This window comes from Notamacropus eugenii, chromosome 3 (genome assembly GCF_028372415.1).
Source record: "Notamacropus eugenii isolate mMacEug1 chromosome 3, mMacEug1.pri_v2, whole genome shotgun sequence".
Lineage (NCBI taxonomy): Eukaryota > Metazoa > Chordata > Mammalia > Diprotodontia > Macropodidae > Notamacropus > Notamacropus eugenii.
The window spans coordinates 167,509,514-167,526,427 of record NC_092874.1 but is presented as its reverse complement, the minus strand read 5'-3'; the positions used below and the strand labels follow the sequence as shown (position 1 = coordinate 167,526,427).

The window sequence follows — 16,914 nt, the reverse complement described above, 5'->3', positions numbered from 1 at the left end:
CAATTGGGAAGAGGTTGAAGGAGAAACTGACAAAATATATGAAGGAACTCAGCCGTGTTTCTGAGAAGGGAAGCTAAGGCATCAGGAGAAGGCAGGGAATAAGGTTTCTGTCTTTCATATGATCTTTGAAAGATTTCAATAGAATAGTATTAGGAACCTACTACAACTGTATTTCCACCACTGCATCTTCCTCATTCTTAAATCACAGAATTCAAATAATGGAAAGGACCTCAGTGAGCAACTTGTCCAACTCATACCTCCTTAGAAGGCATCCCCTTTGTAACATCCCTGAGAAATACTAATTTATCCTCTTCTTAAAGACCCATTGTTTCTGGCAGCAGCCCATTCCATAGCCTCTATCGTTAGGAAAATTCCCATTGCATTAGGACCAAATCTGCCTCCCTGTGACTTCTACTCACTGTTCTGAACTCGGTATGTCTAATCCATCTTCCACAAGACAACCCTTCAAATACTTAAAACTCTCATGTCTCCAGCCAAGTTTCTTTCTCTTCAGTTTCAGTATCGCTGGTTCTTTCAACCTGTTGTAACATAGCACAATCTCAAGGTCCTTCTCTGCTATGATTGGCTGCCTCTGCACTACTTTTCATTTTATTGGCTTCCTTAATAAAATACAGGATCCAATCCTATTCTCCCCCACCCCCAACACAATGCCTATTTTAAGTGTTGTAAATACATGAAGATATTAAGTGGCACATTAGATAGAGTGTTGGGCCAGGAATCAAGTAAGTCAAGTTCAAATCTGGCCTCAGACTCCTATTAACTGTGTAAACCTGGGCAAGTCACCTAATTTTGTTTGTTTCAGTTTCCTCAACTGTAAAATAAGGACAATATCAGCACCTACCTCGCAAGGTTTTGTGAGGATCAAATGAGCTGATATTTGAAAAACACTTAGCACAGTGCACAGCACATGATAGGTACCATATAAAAAACTTGTACCCTTCCTTCCTTCCTTCTTCCTTCCTTCTTTTCTTCCATTCTTCCTTCCTTTCTTCTTTCCTTCATTCCTTCCTTCATTCCCATGAGTCAGTCTTCTTTTATTGCTGTTGTTTAGTTATGTCCAACTTTTTATGGCCCCATTTTTTTCTTGGCAAAGATACTGGAACAGTTTGTCATTTTTTTCTCCAGCTCATTTTACAGATGAGGAACTGAGGGAAACAAGATTAAATAATTTGCCCAGGGTCACACCTTTAGTGTCTGAGGTCAGATTTGAATTCAGGGAGTTGAGTCTTCTCAACTCCAGAACTGGCACTCATCTATCTGCTGCATCACCTAGTTGCCCTCTTTAATTGCTAGAGTCAACTAAATCCCACTTTATTCTCACTCATAGGCTATATTTCATTGTCTTTTGATGTGGCAATATAAGGTATAGTCTGTACCAGAGAAGGTTTTGGAGAAGATCCACAGTTAGACATTATTTTGGCAGGTACATGTGCCCCATTAACTTTCAATATCTCTGAAACTGTATTTAGATATCTCAAAGAGGAGAAAATATTTTAGTTGTACTTCTACAGTTTTCAATTGAATGTGCTTAAAGGAGTTCAAATGTCAGGAAAGAGATTATTCTTCCCAGATCTTTCACAGAAACTATCACCTCATCTTTTAACCTATTTGACCAAAACAGAGCTGCCATGTCCTGAAATGGGAAAAACTAACTTACAGACCAAATAAATTTGTACAAAGAAGCCATGCTTGGCATATGATGGTATTGGAACAAAGGCCTCCTCCCACTCACCACACCTCTATCCTTTATGATATAATTTTTCAGGGAACCATGAAAAGAAACCATTTTCAATAAAGAATGGTAGAAAAAAAGAAGAAAAAAACCAAAAAAGGTGGCACATCATGCTTTCAAGATCTGGTACAAGATGTTCAGTTGTGAATGTGCTATACAGAAAATTGTTAATGTTATACAGTATTCTAAATGTACATATATACACACACACATATATATACACATTCACATACATATATGTATATATTCTTATATACATGCATACAGATATTTGTATTTTCTCAACATATGTGAAGTAAAGAGGGTAAAAGAGAAGCAAAAAACATTAGTCAGAAAACTTGGATTTTATTCTTCACTCCACTTACTATTTGTGTGGCCTTAGGTAACTAACTTTATTTGTCTGAGCTTCAGTTTCCTCCTCTGTAAAATAGAAATAATACCCGCCCTGTGTATCTCATAGGGTAGTCATAGACATCAAATGAGATTGTGTGCTCAATATTTTGTAATCATGAAGCACCATATAAGTAAATGTTATAGTCATATACACATCTGTATAAAACAAGTGCCAATGTGTTGTGTATGTGTATTATATACACGTAGTTACTGACATCCCATAATATATGTATAACTGTACATACATCACTGAAAGGAAACCTATTCATAAAACAAAGCACAAAAATGGCACATTATTTTGGACATTATTGGCTAGCCAAAAAGCAAATTACTTCTGCCTACATGAATTGTTCTTGTTAACCTCTTGAATGAAAACTACTTTCACAGAAATATGTTGAAAATTTTTTAAAACTGATGTTTCAGAAATTAAATTTTCAATCAGTCAGATCTCTCCATATTTAAAGACTGTTTCATGATCAATAAGATACCACTACAGCCGAGAACTTTATTAGCCATATATCAGTGTTCAGTAGTTTTGGGGTTTAAAAGTCCTTTAATTAAAAAATCTTATAGGCCAAACTACTGAACCGCCAATGAATTAATTTGAAATAGTTATCCAGTGCTACGTTTCCCACTAAACATAACCATCAGAAGTCATAAGAATTAAAATAGTTGAATAGAGTTTTATCAAGAGTCATTTGTTAACTTGGGCTGGTTTGCTCAGCCCTGTCCCACAGGCATAGACTAGCCCAAGACTGCAGGTTCTCCACCCGTGGACTAGACCCTACAGCCAGATGTCTGGCTTTTGTATCTCAAATATATGGACAGTTGATCACAAAAAGAACCATAAATCTCTTTATACAATTGGAAGTATCATTTTATTTCTATGCAAAAGATTTCTATGCAAATTTTAGTTTTACTTCTACTCTTTGAAAGACAGCATTCATAGTATCTAGGGATTAGACATCCAAGTAAGAAAGACCTAGCATCAAATCGTGATCTTGGAATATTGATTGTGTGATGATCCTGGGCAAGTCATGTAATCTCTTAGTCATCTAGATAACTCTCTAGGAAAGCAAACTGCAGAAAAGGTGCCAACCTACATTGGTAGAGGGAGTTTCATCACCCCAAAACTCCCCATCTCAGTGAATCTTCTATCCTAGGGGTCAATTATTTACATATATTGTTGGAGTTACAAGGTATTAGATTGAATTATAGTATATTCCATCCCACCCACTTTCATCAGCACTTATCAATAGTTCCATGAGTTCATTTGAATTCAGAACATTTTCTTTACCAATTAAAGACCTAGAGACCCTGTCAATGATTTATTCTTTCCTTTTATTGTGCACATAAGCTCTTACATATCTCAAACTTCCACCCATATTTCAGATAGCACCTGCACTTAATCACAGGTGGTTGCCTAGGCAACTAGTCCATAGCATGGAAGCCCAAACTACAGATTTCCATTTTTCCCCCACTATCCTCTCTCCTATGTGATTTAACTAATAAAACATCTCACAAGTGTTTATAAATTATCACTGAAAATTACCATTTTCACCCTTAGTGCTTCACTTATTTATGAAAAGACCAGGCAAACCAGTAAGGAAAAATCTTATAAGCACAGTAAAAACTAGTTTATAATTACTAATTTCAAAACTGTTGTATTTGTCATCATATAGTTATTTGAATAACTAGTTAGTGTTCATTCTGTGCACAAACAAAACACTTTTTAAAATCAGGGAATTTTATTTTAAAAAATAAATTCATGAAACTCTGATATAACTATGAAGTAGGATTTAACAAGATGCATAAATCAAATGAATAGACAAGACTCTAGAGTGTTTTATAGCAATAATCTATCTTTAAACTCTCATTCATCTCTAAAATATAATCCCATTTTAGGAGAAGAGAGCTATGAATAGTGTCATTGTTATTCTCAATTATCCTCCACAAAAGTCCTCTTTCAATGGCTGGACTATAAAGTTTATGAAAGAAAGTAACATAAATTAAAGTTAGAAAGTGAGTGGAAGTCAGACTAGTGGTTTTTGATGCTTGGCTAAGGAGTTTGCATTTTAATCTGCAAGTAACAGGGAGCCACAGAATGTTGTTGAACTGGGAAGCAAAATGGTCAGATCTGTAACTAAGCTCATTTGGGAACTTGTTTGGAAAATGGGTTGGATGGAAAAGACTGCTATCAAGGTGACCAAGGAGGAAATTAATGTAAAGATCCAGGCAAGTACTGGGTTTGAGATGCCTATAGGGCACGGAGGATGACACATCTAGCAAGAGGTAGACAACATTTAACTGCAATTCTGTAGAGAAATTGGGACTAGATAAAGAGATTTAGGAATTGTAAAGTATAGGAAAGATATTTGAACTCATAGGAGGAAATGAGCTCACCAAGAGACAGAGTGGAGACAGAGAAGATAAAAGTATTTAGGACAGAACTCAGGGGAAGATACTAAGGGGACAAGAAACAGATAAGCAGAAAAGACTGAGAAAGAATGGACAGAGAAGCAGGAGAAGAACTAGAATAAAAAGCAAAAAGTATTATGATAGTACTAGTATAGTAGCAGCAGCTGCAGGTTTCTTCTCCTGCTGCTGTTACTATTCTAATACTAAAATAATACTCCTCCTGCTGCTGCTAAATCAAATCTCTGCCCCCCCCATCTCTTTGTCTTTCTCTCTCTCTCTCTCTCTCTCTCTCTCTCTCTCTCTCTCTCTCTCTCTCTCTGTCATTCTTGCAATTAGGTAATGAAGTCGACAGAGCACCAGTCCTAGAGTCAGGAACACTCATCTTTGTGAGTTAAAATTTGACTTTAGGCACACACTAGTTGGGTGACCCTGGGCAAGTCACTTAAGCTCTGCATCCCTTAATCCACTGGAGGAGGAAACAGCAAACCACTCCAGTATCTTTACCAAGAAAACATCCAATGGGATCACGAGGAGTTGGACACGACTGAAAAATGACCAGACAACGACAGCCACGTCATCATCAACAACAACAAACAACGACAATAATGGATCACTCTTTATATGGATGCTTGTGTGTGTGTGTGTGTGTGTGTGTGTGTGTGTATAATATCATTTTAGGATTTCTAAAGTACTTTGTTATCACAGTTAATTTACTTATTTTATCTCATTTAATCCTTATAACAGTGCTTTGATGTAGGTGTTGTTATTGTTGCCATTTTGTAGATGAAGAAACTGATGCTGAGAGTGATTTAGAGGCTCTCCGAGGTCACATAGTTAGTAAATACCTGATGTAGAGTAAATATTAAACCTAGATCTTCCTGATTCCAACTTGAGCGCTCTATCCATTAGGCCATGACAACTTCCTTCCTTCCTTCCTTTCTCTCTCCCTCCCTTCCTCCCTCCCTTCCTTCCTTCCTTCCTTCCTTCCTTCCTTCCTTCCTTCCTTCCTTCCTTCCTTCCTTCCTTCCTTCCTTCCTTCCTTCCTGTTTCTCATTCAAGTAATACCAAAGTAATTACAATTATCTCTTTCCCATCTGGGAGGCTAAGGGTGTGATGCCCCCCACAATCTGGAAAATCCACATAAAGGTTTTGGGCCCTCCCTTTGTACCAGAGAAGAAGTCTGAATTGCTATAGTATTAAAAGATAAAATATGTTGATATTATACAATACTATACATATATTTTATGCATTTCTGAGTTTCTAAACTTTTTTTTCTACACCACCTGCCATCCTTTGTATGTCATCTGAGGCTTCTGCAAAACTCTCCCAAAATTTCCACTTCATTTTTTATGCCAATTCTTGGTACTTAAAAAACACAATGGGGAAAGTTGTGATATGAAAGGGATAACTGTAATTTTATTTCCACAGGTGACCATACTTACACCGTTGATTGCACTTGAAAACAACAGCATTTTTACGGGGTGGAGAGGAGAATTTAATCTGAAGACAGAAGAAAAAAGAACTGGATTCAGAAATACGTGTCAAGATTTGAGGGTGTTCAGGGAAGAAGGGTAAATGAGGAATCGCTCTGTGTCCAATGCTCCAGGAGCACCCAGCTGACTATGATTCTTTCCTCCTTCAGTCTACTTAAGGAGCATCAGGGTCACTGCTAGGTGTAGAGTGAAGAGAGACTACTCCAGAAGAGGTGAAGACTTGGTTTGAGAAAAGAAGCTTGAAGAAGTTTCATCCTGGGAGCTTAGAAAACATGAACGACTCTTGGACCAATCTCAGAGTGAGAAGGTTTGGGAATTATAATATTATAGTAAGTTAATTGTGAGCACTAGGAAAAATGAGGAGCTGGTTCACCCTGGCTGTGCGTTGAGCCCTGCTTTGATTCTCTGACAGATTCTTCAGATGAACGAAAGAGAATCCTGAGAAGACCATGATGATGTGGAACATCAGATTTACAAATTCATATTTTAAAAAAATAGAGAAATTCAGGTTTAATACTAAATTAAATCGAGCAAAGAAGTCAACAAGCACTTATTAACTGTCACTATGGGACAAGTATGGAGAGAGAAATGGCAAACCGCATCAGTATCTTGTCCAAGAAAAACCCAAATGGGTCACAAAGAGTTGGGCGTGACTAAACAACAACGAGTGGGACAAAGACTATGTGCTAAGCACTCTGAGAATACCAAAGAAGGTTTAAACACCTACAAACTACTATTTTCTTTTTCTTTTTTTGAGGCAATAGCAGCTCAGTAGACAGAGAGTCTGGATTCAAATTTGATCTCAGATATTAAGATTTGTAAACCCAGGCAAGTCACATTGTATGTCTCCATTTCCTCAGTGGGAATAGTAACAGCACCTACCTTGTAGAATTGTTGTGAGGATCAAATGAGATAATATTTGTAAAAGTACTTCACATAGTGCCTAGCACATAGCAGCTGCTATGTAAGTGATTATTCCCTTCCCCTCCCTCTGTCTCAATTAGCTCCTTGTACCTGTCCTGGGGAAACTTCAGAATGATCAAGCAATTTCAAATAAGCATTTATTAAGCGCCTATTAAGTACCCGGCATTAGACTTTCAAAAAATGAAATAGTCCCTAACCTCAAGGAGCTTACATTCGCCTGGTGGAAAAACGTACAAGGTAGCGTAAATGCAGAAAGACTGTTGCAACTCAGGAAAGAGGGATGAGGAGAAGTCCTCATTTAGAAGGAGAGTTTTGACCTGAGCTTTGAAGGGAACAAGGAATTTTCAGAGGTGGATGAAAAGAGAGTAGATTCCAAAGAGTGGGAAAGCCTTTGCAAAGGCACACAAACTTGAAATGCAATGTTTTTTCTGAGGAATAGGAAAAAGGCTAGTTAAGGGAGATGATATGTAGCATGTCTGGAAAGGTAGACTGGAGCCAGGTTATGAAGAGTTTAAATTGGAAACAATGGGAGATCTGAACTAAGCAACTTTTTACATTTGGAGTTAACAGCATTAATCTTCCAAAATGTCCCTGAGTAGAAGCTTTGAGTTTATATAATCTTAATCATAGATAAAATATAAAAGAGAAGGAAGAGAGAAGTTATGCTGTCAATTGAAAATGTTATTTATTATTATTTAACAAATTATAGAATGAATATAACTAACATTTGAGGCATTAACCAATCAGAAAGATCAAGCACTTTTAACTCTTTGGCACATACCATTGCAATGCGCCCTACTTTGTCTTAATTATCCCTAAAATCCAAGTTAAAAAAAAAAAGTAGATCAAAGCAAATTTTAATACCCCTTGAAGCCACATGAAGTAGTCAGTTCCCTGTTCAAGAAACATGCTTTATTTACTCATCTTGCAGGATAATTGCTTAGAATCCATAGAAAAAGAAAAGTATTAGCACACATTATGGAAAGTACCACTGGCCTCCATCCATGTTTACAGTTAGTCATCTGCCCCTTCCTGCCATATCATAATCACTTCAAATCACCATCTTGAAAAGTAAAGCAAGTAAGACACCTCTTGTGGCCAAAGATGAAATTCCTACCATGATTTATAGGGAGGAAGAATAATCAAAATTTCTTTTATATTGTCTGTCTTCCAGTGAATTATTTAAATCAGTAACTCTATCTTGAGTAGGGGTCTTAGAAGATGATCATAGGTTTTCTGAACCTGGTTGCCCAATGTGAAATTCAAGAATTATTCAGTAGAAGCATATTTAATTCCTTGTTTCATTGTGACTCATTCTCTAATCTCTAGAAAATAATCACATAATCTCCTTTTTTCTTTCATTTAAGAAAGAAGTAATTGTACCTGTTCCCTAAGTGTCTTAGAGGGGGCACTATAAACATGAAAGACATTCCCTTTAAGTCTTTTTATCCCTTTAGAGATAGGTGATTATTTTTATTACTTTTATTCTCTTCCTAACTCAGTGTGGGCTTACTTTTTCTCCAAATGTTAAGTTTTATTTGCATTGAAAGCTTCTCCCTTTGTGCAAAACAATGGGACCTCTTTTCAAAACAAGTTTCTCTCCACTCTTGTCTTTAAAACTGTGCTCCTTTGGAGTCCAAATAAAAGTGGCTGGGTTTTCTTGCTGATTGACTTTTGGATTTTGAACATATTTTTCTTTTTTATTCGTACAATTCCATAGGAAGTTTTCCCATCTCGTTACTCAGACCAATCACTTTCTCCCTTCATCTTGGCATCTTAAAGCCATCTTTTTCCCTTGAGTTGTAGATTTATCAAAGTAGACCTAGAGGTTTAAGACCACATTCACCATGGAAAACGGCATGTTTTCCTGCCTTGTGTTAAATATTGTCTGTCAATTTCATATTTTAGTTAGATTGAGGCAAGCAATTGTGGTCTTACGGTCATTGATTATGGCATTTTGGGACCAAGACATAAGAGGCAGTGTGGTAAAAAGAGCACTGAATTTGGAGTGACAGGACGTGGGTTTGAAGCCCAACTCTGTGATGCGGCTGTGGACAAATCACAGTCTCTCTAGGCTTCAGAATCCTCATCTTTGAGATGAGAGAGGTGAACCAGTTGGCCTGTGAGGTCCTTTCCAACTTTAGGACCATGAGACAACAATCTTCAATTTTGTAATCAAAAGGCAAATTAACAAATCCCAGAACAAATGTGGCTTCATCTCCATCATCACAGAATTATCTTTCTCTAATAAAGCCCAGCAATTCTCAGGGCCTGTTATAGGCAGAATCATAAAATTATAAGCAGGCCCTGAGAATTGCTCATAAGCTTAATTTTTTCTGGGAAAATTATTGAAAAGGCTTGAACCCAGTTATTTTGTGAAAACCCAAACCTATTTTGCTTGGCTTTATCAGAGAAAGAGAATAGTGGATTGTGGATACTTTCAGAGAAATCAAATTGAACTTGCAGTTGTTGACAGCAAGGTGGTACAGCAGATAGGGCATCGGGATGGGTGTCAGGAAAACCTGACTTCAAATCCAGCCTCAGACATTTGCTAGCTGTGTGACTGGGGGCAATCACCTAACCCATCTACCTCAATTCCTTCATCTGTAAAATGGGTGACAGCAATAGCATCTAGCTCCCAAAGTTATGCCATTTGTATAGTACTCTGCAACCTTTAAAGTTTTATGTGAATTGGAAAACCAAGATGGAGATGAAGCCACATTTGTTCTGGGATTTGTTAATTTGCCTTTTGATTGCAAAATTAAAGATGGTTAAAATTCTCTGTTCTCTACTCCAACCTCCCACTTAAATCTTCTCTCTTTTGGTTTGGGCTCTGCCAATTACCAGTAATGTGGCTTAATCAGACTATTTCTGTTTTCAGTTGATTTTTTGTTTTTGCCTTGGAAGTCAGCCCTCTATGCTTTAGGTTTTCCATCTATATTACAGGGGTGGGGAACCTGTGATCTCAAGGCCACATGTGGCCCTCTGGGTCCTCAAGTGCAGCCCTTTGAGTGAATCCACACTTGACAAAGCAAGTCCCTTTAATAAAAGTGCTTGTTCTGTAAAACTTGAACTCAGTCAAAAAGCCACACCCAAGGACATAGAAGGCCACATATGACCTCAAGACCACAGGTTTCCTACCTCTGGATAAGACAATATTGCAATTATGCATTAAATTGCTTCCTGGGATTGATTAATGCTTTCAGACCTATCTTTCCTCCTATGTTTCCCACCTTCTTATTGAAGGCATCTAAATCACAAATCATTTCACAAATGTAGAATGTTCTACATATGTTAGATAATGTTTACTAATTACCTAGAGCCATTTAGTTGTGCATTATGAACTTCTTCATTGTCTAAAAGGACTGGGTTACACTCAAAGTATAATAGTGCCTTTATTTTCCCATGGTCCATAAATTAACATGAAAATTTTCTACTTATCCAATGGGGCAGAGGTGATGGGAGCAACAGTGGCCTGCCAGCCCTGGAAATTCTGTCATTATGGCCTCATGTCTGGGAAATATGCCCAATGTTCTTGTGGGATTGGTCTAATTATAATTTTAAAATTAGAATTTGTACACATATAGTGGCTATTCAGTTCAACAGCATATAAGTTCATTGAGGTCTAGGATTGTTTCATCTTTGCAACTATATACCCAGTACTTTTCTTTCATGGATTGTGCAAAGAAGAACCTATAGCTCACATGTGCCACTAGAAAAAGCAAGGAAAACTCCGAGCACAACATACCCTATGCAGCATGGGAAGATATGGACCAAGCCTATAAGGTGTGGTTTTCCAAGGCTACACAGTGATCCCACTCTTTTCTCTTTGAGTTTCCCCTTTATGAAATGCCCTGACCATCAAAGACACCTTGTCTCAGAGACCTTCATACTATAAAGCAAAACTGATACAGCTAGAATAAACAAATGACATAATATCTTTGTGCTAGATCTATGATCATAAGAATAGGTTCATAATGCACATGTTAGACAGGCATGAATGCTAAATATACTATATATTATATATGTGTATATATTTATATATATACAAATGTACTGTATGCATTGTATTTATACACATACATTTTTCAAAGGATTATATAGGCATAAAATCAGGACTGACTATGATTTCATTAATATAGAGAACTCCTAGTGATGAAACTTCCTTTACCAATGCAGATGAGCCACTTGCCTGGGCTATACATATGTATGTGTGCATGTGTGTGTATATGTGTATATATGTACACACACATATACACATATACACACATACTTTTTATACAGTACCCTGGATTTGGAGTCAAAGGATCTGGAATCAAATAACAATTCTGCTACTTACTGCCTGCGAGAACCTGGTTAAGTCACTTAAATTCTCAAGGCCTCAGTTTCTCCATGTGTAAAATAAGGACATTGGACCAGATGACCTCTAACATTTCTTCCAGCTCTCAACCTCTTTTCCTATCACTGATGATTAACATATTATCCCTAGTAGTCATTCACCATGGCTAAATGATCTTTTAAACATGAGTAAACATTTAAACATTTTAAGCATGGTGTAGTAGACACAAAATTGACATCAGGAAGATCTTGGTTCAAGTCATACTTCTGTGTGACCCTGGTCAAGTCACTTAATCTCTCAGTGGTCCAGGCAACTCTCTAAGGCTATAAGTTGAAGAGCAGCTTCTTATCTACATTGGTAGAGGGAGTTTCATCACTAGGAGTTCTCTATATTAATGAAATCAAAGGTCTAAAAAAAAGCCTTGATTTTATGCCTATATAATCCTTCCAAACATATAACTCTGTATTTACAGATATAATGCCACCACACTCTATGCATAAAAGTTGTTGAAATTCAGAAATACTATATTTTCCCTACCTACAAAATAGAAGGACTAAAACATTATATATACTGATCTGCCTCTGCAAAGTGCCAAACATATTTACAATAACTATAAATGGCTTCAGAGATTTCATATCCTCTATGATAAGCAGTCTAACAAGCTGTAAAACTTTTATATACCAGTGTGCCTTTTGTGTTTGATGACACTGCCTGATCTTAAATCTCTATTTAATAGTTTTCCCCAAATCCAATGTTCTCATAAGTCTAATATTTGAACCAACTATAAACTTTCATGACATCTGTCACTCATGGAAGGAAAGTTCTTAATAAACAGAACACAACTCAGACAGTGAGTCTCAAATTCCAGCAGAACTTCATGAATGATCCTTTTATTTCACCTCTCAGACTTTCCTCTCTTTTCACTTTGAGTTTCCACTTTATGGAATGGCCTGCTCTTCACAGAGACTCTGTCTCAGAGACCTTCATACTACAGAGCAAAACTGAGGCAGCTAGAATAGGCAAATGACATAATACCTTTGTGCTAGATTCATGATTGGTTCAAGAAAACAAATAACCACTCTCCAAAGGAATTTTTCTGATTACAAGTGTTTCTTTTAAAATATTACCCCTTTCAAAGAAAGGATTAAATAGTAAGAGATAAGATCCATCAAGGAATCCAGAAATCTCTAAATTCCTTTTGAATTATTTGCTGATTTGCAAAATTGAACTTTCTATAAGTTTCAGCTTCATTGGAAAAAGCTGATCTCATCTAACCCTCCACTGATACAGGTAAATATTTGGTGAAGTCCATTCCAAACTTTTTTTTCAGATGAACAGGAAAAATGCCCAGTTCAACAACCCAACCAAGCATTTTCTTTGATGCTAAAATTGTCCTGCAGCTTTCCCAGTGGCACACACTGTGCACGCACAGGCAGAAAAGTAAAGAATTGGCTTGGTATTAAGTAGCCTTGGCGAGGTGCTCTTTGCAAATCCTGAAGCATGCATTGGCAGGCAAGCAGCACAGAGAGCTGAAACAAGGGAAATTCTTTTGCCAGCATCATTCACTGAAAGCAACTCAGAGGATTAAAAGGAATTATGAAGGACAGAGGATTAAAAGCAAATTTAAAAGAGACTTAAAAATGCACCAACCAGATTAATTATAAAATTCCTTCTTTTGCCTCTATAGTGGCAGCTATTGCATGTCATTTTCCTCGTGTGTGTGCATGTGTGTGTGTATGTGTGTGCGTGTTTTACCTTGTCATCATTAGAGTCTCAAGTTTTGTGTCACAGTCTGCTGGGAGGACAGTATGTCCATTAGTCTGGGCACCTTTGGGGATTGCATTATATATAAAAGGAAAATAACATGAGCACCCAACTGAATCCAGCCAAAACGTGCAGAGTCCATGTATCACTGACAAGACAGGGGTTGTGATTAAGCAAAAGACCAGCTGTCACTTCTGTCTGCTCCTGGCTATGTCAAGTGTAGCCACCTTACCCTGAGAGGCAGTGGGTGCTCAGGTGCCTTCATTTCAACTGCCCGAGATTTAACATGATAGACCACTTTGCCACCCCATTTTGGCACTTCCAGTTAATCTCATGCATATTTATGCACCAATTATGCAAGGCAAAAAATGAATTATGCACCCATGATTTAGTCTGGTTAAATCTATTACATGGTATAATGAAATTGTAGCCTGATGTCCAATTTACCTTAACATTTGCTTTAAACTGTCACTAAGTTATTAAGAAACCGTAACGTATAAACTATATCACTCTCAGAAGCCTCACTTTTCAGTTCAATCACAATGCCCAATACCTTGGAAGATGATGCAAACCCATGCAAAAATTAACAGAGAAAAAATCCACACTAAATGTTCAACTAGAAATGTAACCTGAATAAAACACTTAGCACAGACTTTAGAAATAAGAACACATTGCCATTGATCCTGCCCCTGGGTAATTCAGCCTACACCCAAAGCCTTCCGTAAGCCAGCATGTGGCAGTGTAAGAACTGGAAGCAAACACGTTCAGGGGAATATCCTTCCCAGTAAGAATTTACTCCAACAATCTGTTCCTGCCCTATGAATTGAGTTGATATGGCAAGTTACCAGATTCAAGTGAGATTTAAGTTTTTGATGGACTGAGTGACAATTTCTAGCTACTGCACTTATATGCTGGAAAGCTAAAGGTGTTTCTATTTTAAAACTACAAAGTCCCTTGGAATCTCCAAAGGTAAAATGATGCCTGAGTGGGGATCCCTATGTGGTGGGGATTCTACAAATTCCATTAAAAAAAATCTTTGCACCCATCGACTTGATTTTCAATCATAAACAAGCTGAATTCTTGCTAAGAGAAGCTGAACTACAGCTATTATACAGATAATAAACCACAAAACATCGAGACACTGATGTTCAATTCTTTTTTCTTACTACGGCATGCCATTTTAATAGCTCCCCGATGTGATTTCCAAAGTTCCTGGATTCTGAATCCTTTCATAGAGGGAACTCCCAGTGAAGTCAATGAGAGTTCCCTTCGTGTAAGAATATGAGCTCAAACCAATAGATCTGCAGTTCTATTCTGAGCCTAGGAGGGCACACTACCCTGATAGTTTGCCTGAGGGGATCATTCTAATACAGGAGGAGAAATGAACAGATTATAGAGCTATCACCCAAAGCATTTAAGACTCACCTAGTCAATAAAAGAAAATAAGAATCAGCTTCTATTATGGTTAATGTATTAGGAAGCATATTCCCTTTTAAAAACAACAACCACAAAAACTAGCTTGTAAAAATAGCTTCTGTTTTTATAGCAATTTGTATTGAAATATGTTTGTGAGCCCTGTTACTCTGTTTGGACTAGAAGAGCAAGGCAGGGGGTCTGATGAGCAATCAGATAGGAAGTCAATTGAGGGGCCAAGATTAGAACTTTGGCAATGTACTCTCACTTTGGTCTCTTTTGCACTTCCAGGGAAAGAAAATTAGATAAGTAGTGCTTTGGGGAGCTACTGTACCAAGGACTATATAAAAGAACCATAGCATCCAATGAGAAAAGACTATTTTATATATGATCCCAGTTCAAAAACTATCTTAGAAGACTCTGTCCAGATTCAGTGACCAGCAAAGGGAAAATACCTTAAGACCCAAGAACAAATAATTAAATACAGAATAAGCAATCAAGGTATAAATCAAGACCCTGCCTCAGTTATTTAATTACTCTGATAAGTGAATAAAGTGAATAAAGGTTTTAGTTATTATAAAAGAAATGTTAGAACTTCCAGCACATACATTTAGAGTTCATTGTAAAGGACTCTACCACATGTCAAATGTCCACCTCATCCATCAGTTGTCATAGAAAGCTCGACTTTTAAGAAACCTCATTCTCTAGTGAAAAGCCCCATTCAGCCAGAGGGCAATGATTGCTCAGATCTTTGGCTACAGTCCTCATGGTTCGCACAACCGAGGCTGGAAGTGTTACAGGGACAAACCCCAGGGACATAAGGTCCAAAATCTTTCCAGTACACTTTTCATGACTTTTCCAAGGAAAGACTGACTACATTAACCTACTTTGCAGAAAAAGGATTCCATATCCATACTAAAGAGGATAGACAAGCCTGGAGTTGGAGGAAAAAGATAATCACAGGGAGCAGGGTGGAGGGGTGGCATGGGGGCATATGCATGCAGGTCCCTTAAATGTGTTACTCTGGAGCTGCAAAGCAGTCTACAGATTGGTACTTTTCTAGTGAACAGCTCCGAGGCTCGTACCGACCAAAAGAATAGAGCTGCGATGGAAACCCCACTAAAATATGGCTGTCTAATCATCTAAAAGGCAAAGTCATTTACTAAGGTTCTCATTGTCTCCTTCGATGAATAGTTACCTACCCCCTCTCCCCCCCACGACCCCGGTGCCCCTGCCCCGGCTCTCTATTCCTTTGAATCAATCCTATTTCCCAGAGGATCTACTCTCATTCACCAGCACAGTTCCGAAATAAGACAAAAGCTCAGCGAGCCTCCTGTTCACGGAGGCAGGGCTACACCTCCCATTCCTTTTTTTGTGCACAGTTAAGCAGCTTCAAAATATATTGAGAATCATTCGTCCCTACCTTCGTTCTCATCGGAGACAGGAGACCTTCCATGTTGATTTAATCCTCATGCCAATTTCACTCTTCTCCAAGTTAGTCCCTCTCCGTTCCCTTTCTTAAGCATCCCACACCAAGAAAGCCATGTCAGGATCCAAGAGCAACTCCCATTTCAGCCGCGGCACCCAGCAGCCAACCTGTCTAACTTGAATCCCCAGTGCCTGGAAAGCACTGTGTGTGGAGAAGCCTCCCCACCTCCCTTTTCTCTCTGCCTCTCGTTCTCTCCCTCTCTCTTTCTCCCCCCTCCCCATAATCTGCCTACAGCTCTCTGTACAACCGACTCACTTGACAAATGATCACTGTCTTACGTAATGCATTCAAGCCAAGGAAAAGTGATCTTAACTAAACTATGGGGATCAGGTCATCCAGGACAAGTGAGGGGGACAGACTTTGTTTTCATGTCCTGACTTTGCAGGGATTTGAAAGCGCTTAATTTTACAACTGGGTCTCTTTGGCAAAGGTAAGTTGAGGAATACTTTTTTCTTTCCTCCTCTAAAACAGGACCTAGGCATGAATGGGTGAATCACCGCTGTCACCAGTAGCACTCAGCAAGCTTTCTGATTTGTAGATTTTTTTTTTTTTTGCTTTGGTTGTGTCTACATTTTGGTGGTGGGAGGTGCTCTGAATCTGTGATTTCAAACGTAAGGAACTATTTGTGTGTAAACTCCCTCCATCAATGCATATGAGTGTCTGGGTTGTTGCTTATTATCTGTAACTTAGAGCAGTGGTGTCAAACTCATATAGAAGCAAGGGTCACTAAATTGTATATAACCCCAAAGGTGCATATTGACTTAGAAAAGTACATATTAATACTAAATATGTTTTATTGTGTTTTTATTTATTTTGTTAGATCTTTCCCATCTTAATCTGGTTTAGTCACATTTAGAATTATTTCTGGGACATGTAGCCCAGGAGAGTGTGTTTGACCCCTCTGACTTAGAATGTTAAAGAGTTGCTT

General features: G+C 38.0%; 1 protein-coding gene across 1 annotated transcript in view; it reads right to left on the bottom strand.

Moving 5' to 3' along the window:
• Nucleotides 1-16,126, bottom strand: part of FRMD4A (FERM domain containing 4A) — a 547,164-nt gene extending 531,038 nt beyond the window's left edge. The window contains exon 1 of the mRNA XM_072653270.1: nt 15,921-16,126. Coding sequence (XP_072509371.1) covers nt 15,921-15,953 — 33 coding nt within the window. The 5' untranslated portion in view covers nt 15,954-16,126. The remainder of the gene's footprint in view (nt 1-15,920) is intronic.
• Between the last annotated feature and the right edge of the window lie 788 nt (nt 16,127-16,914).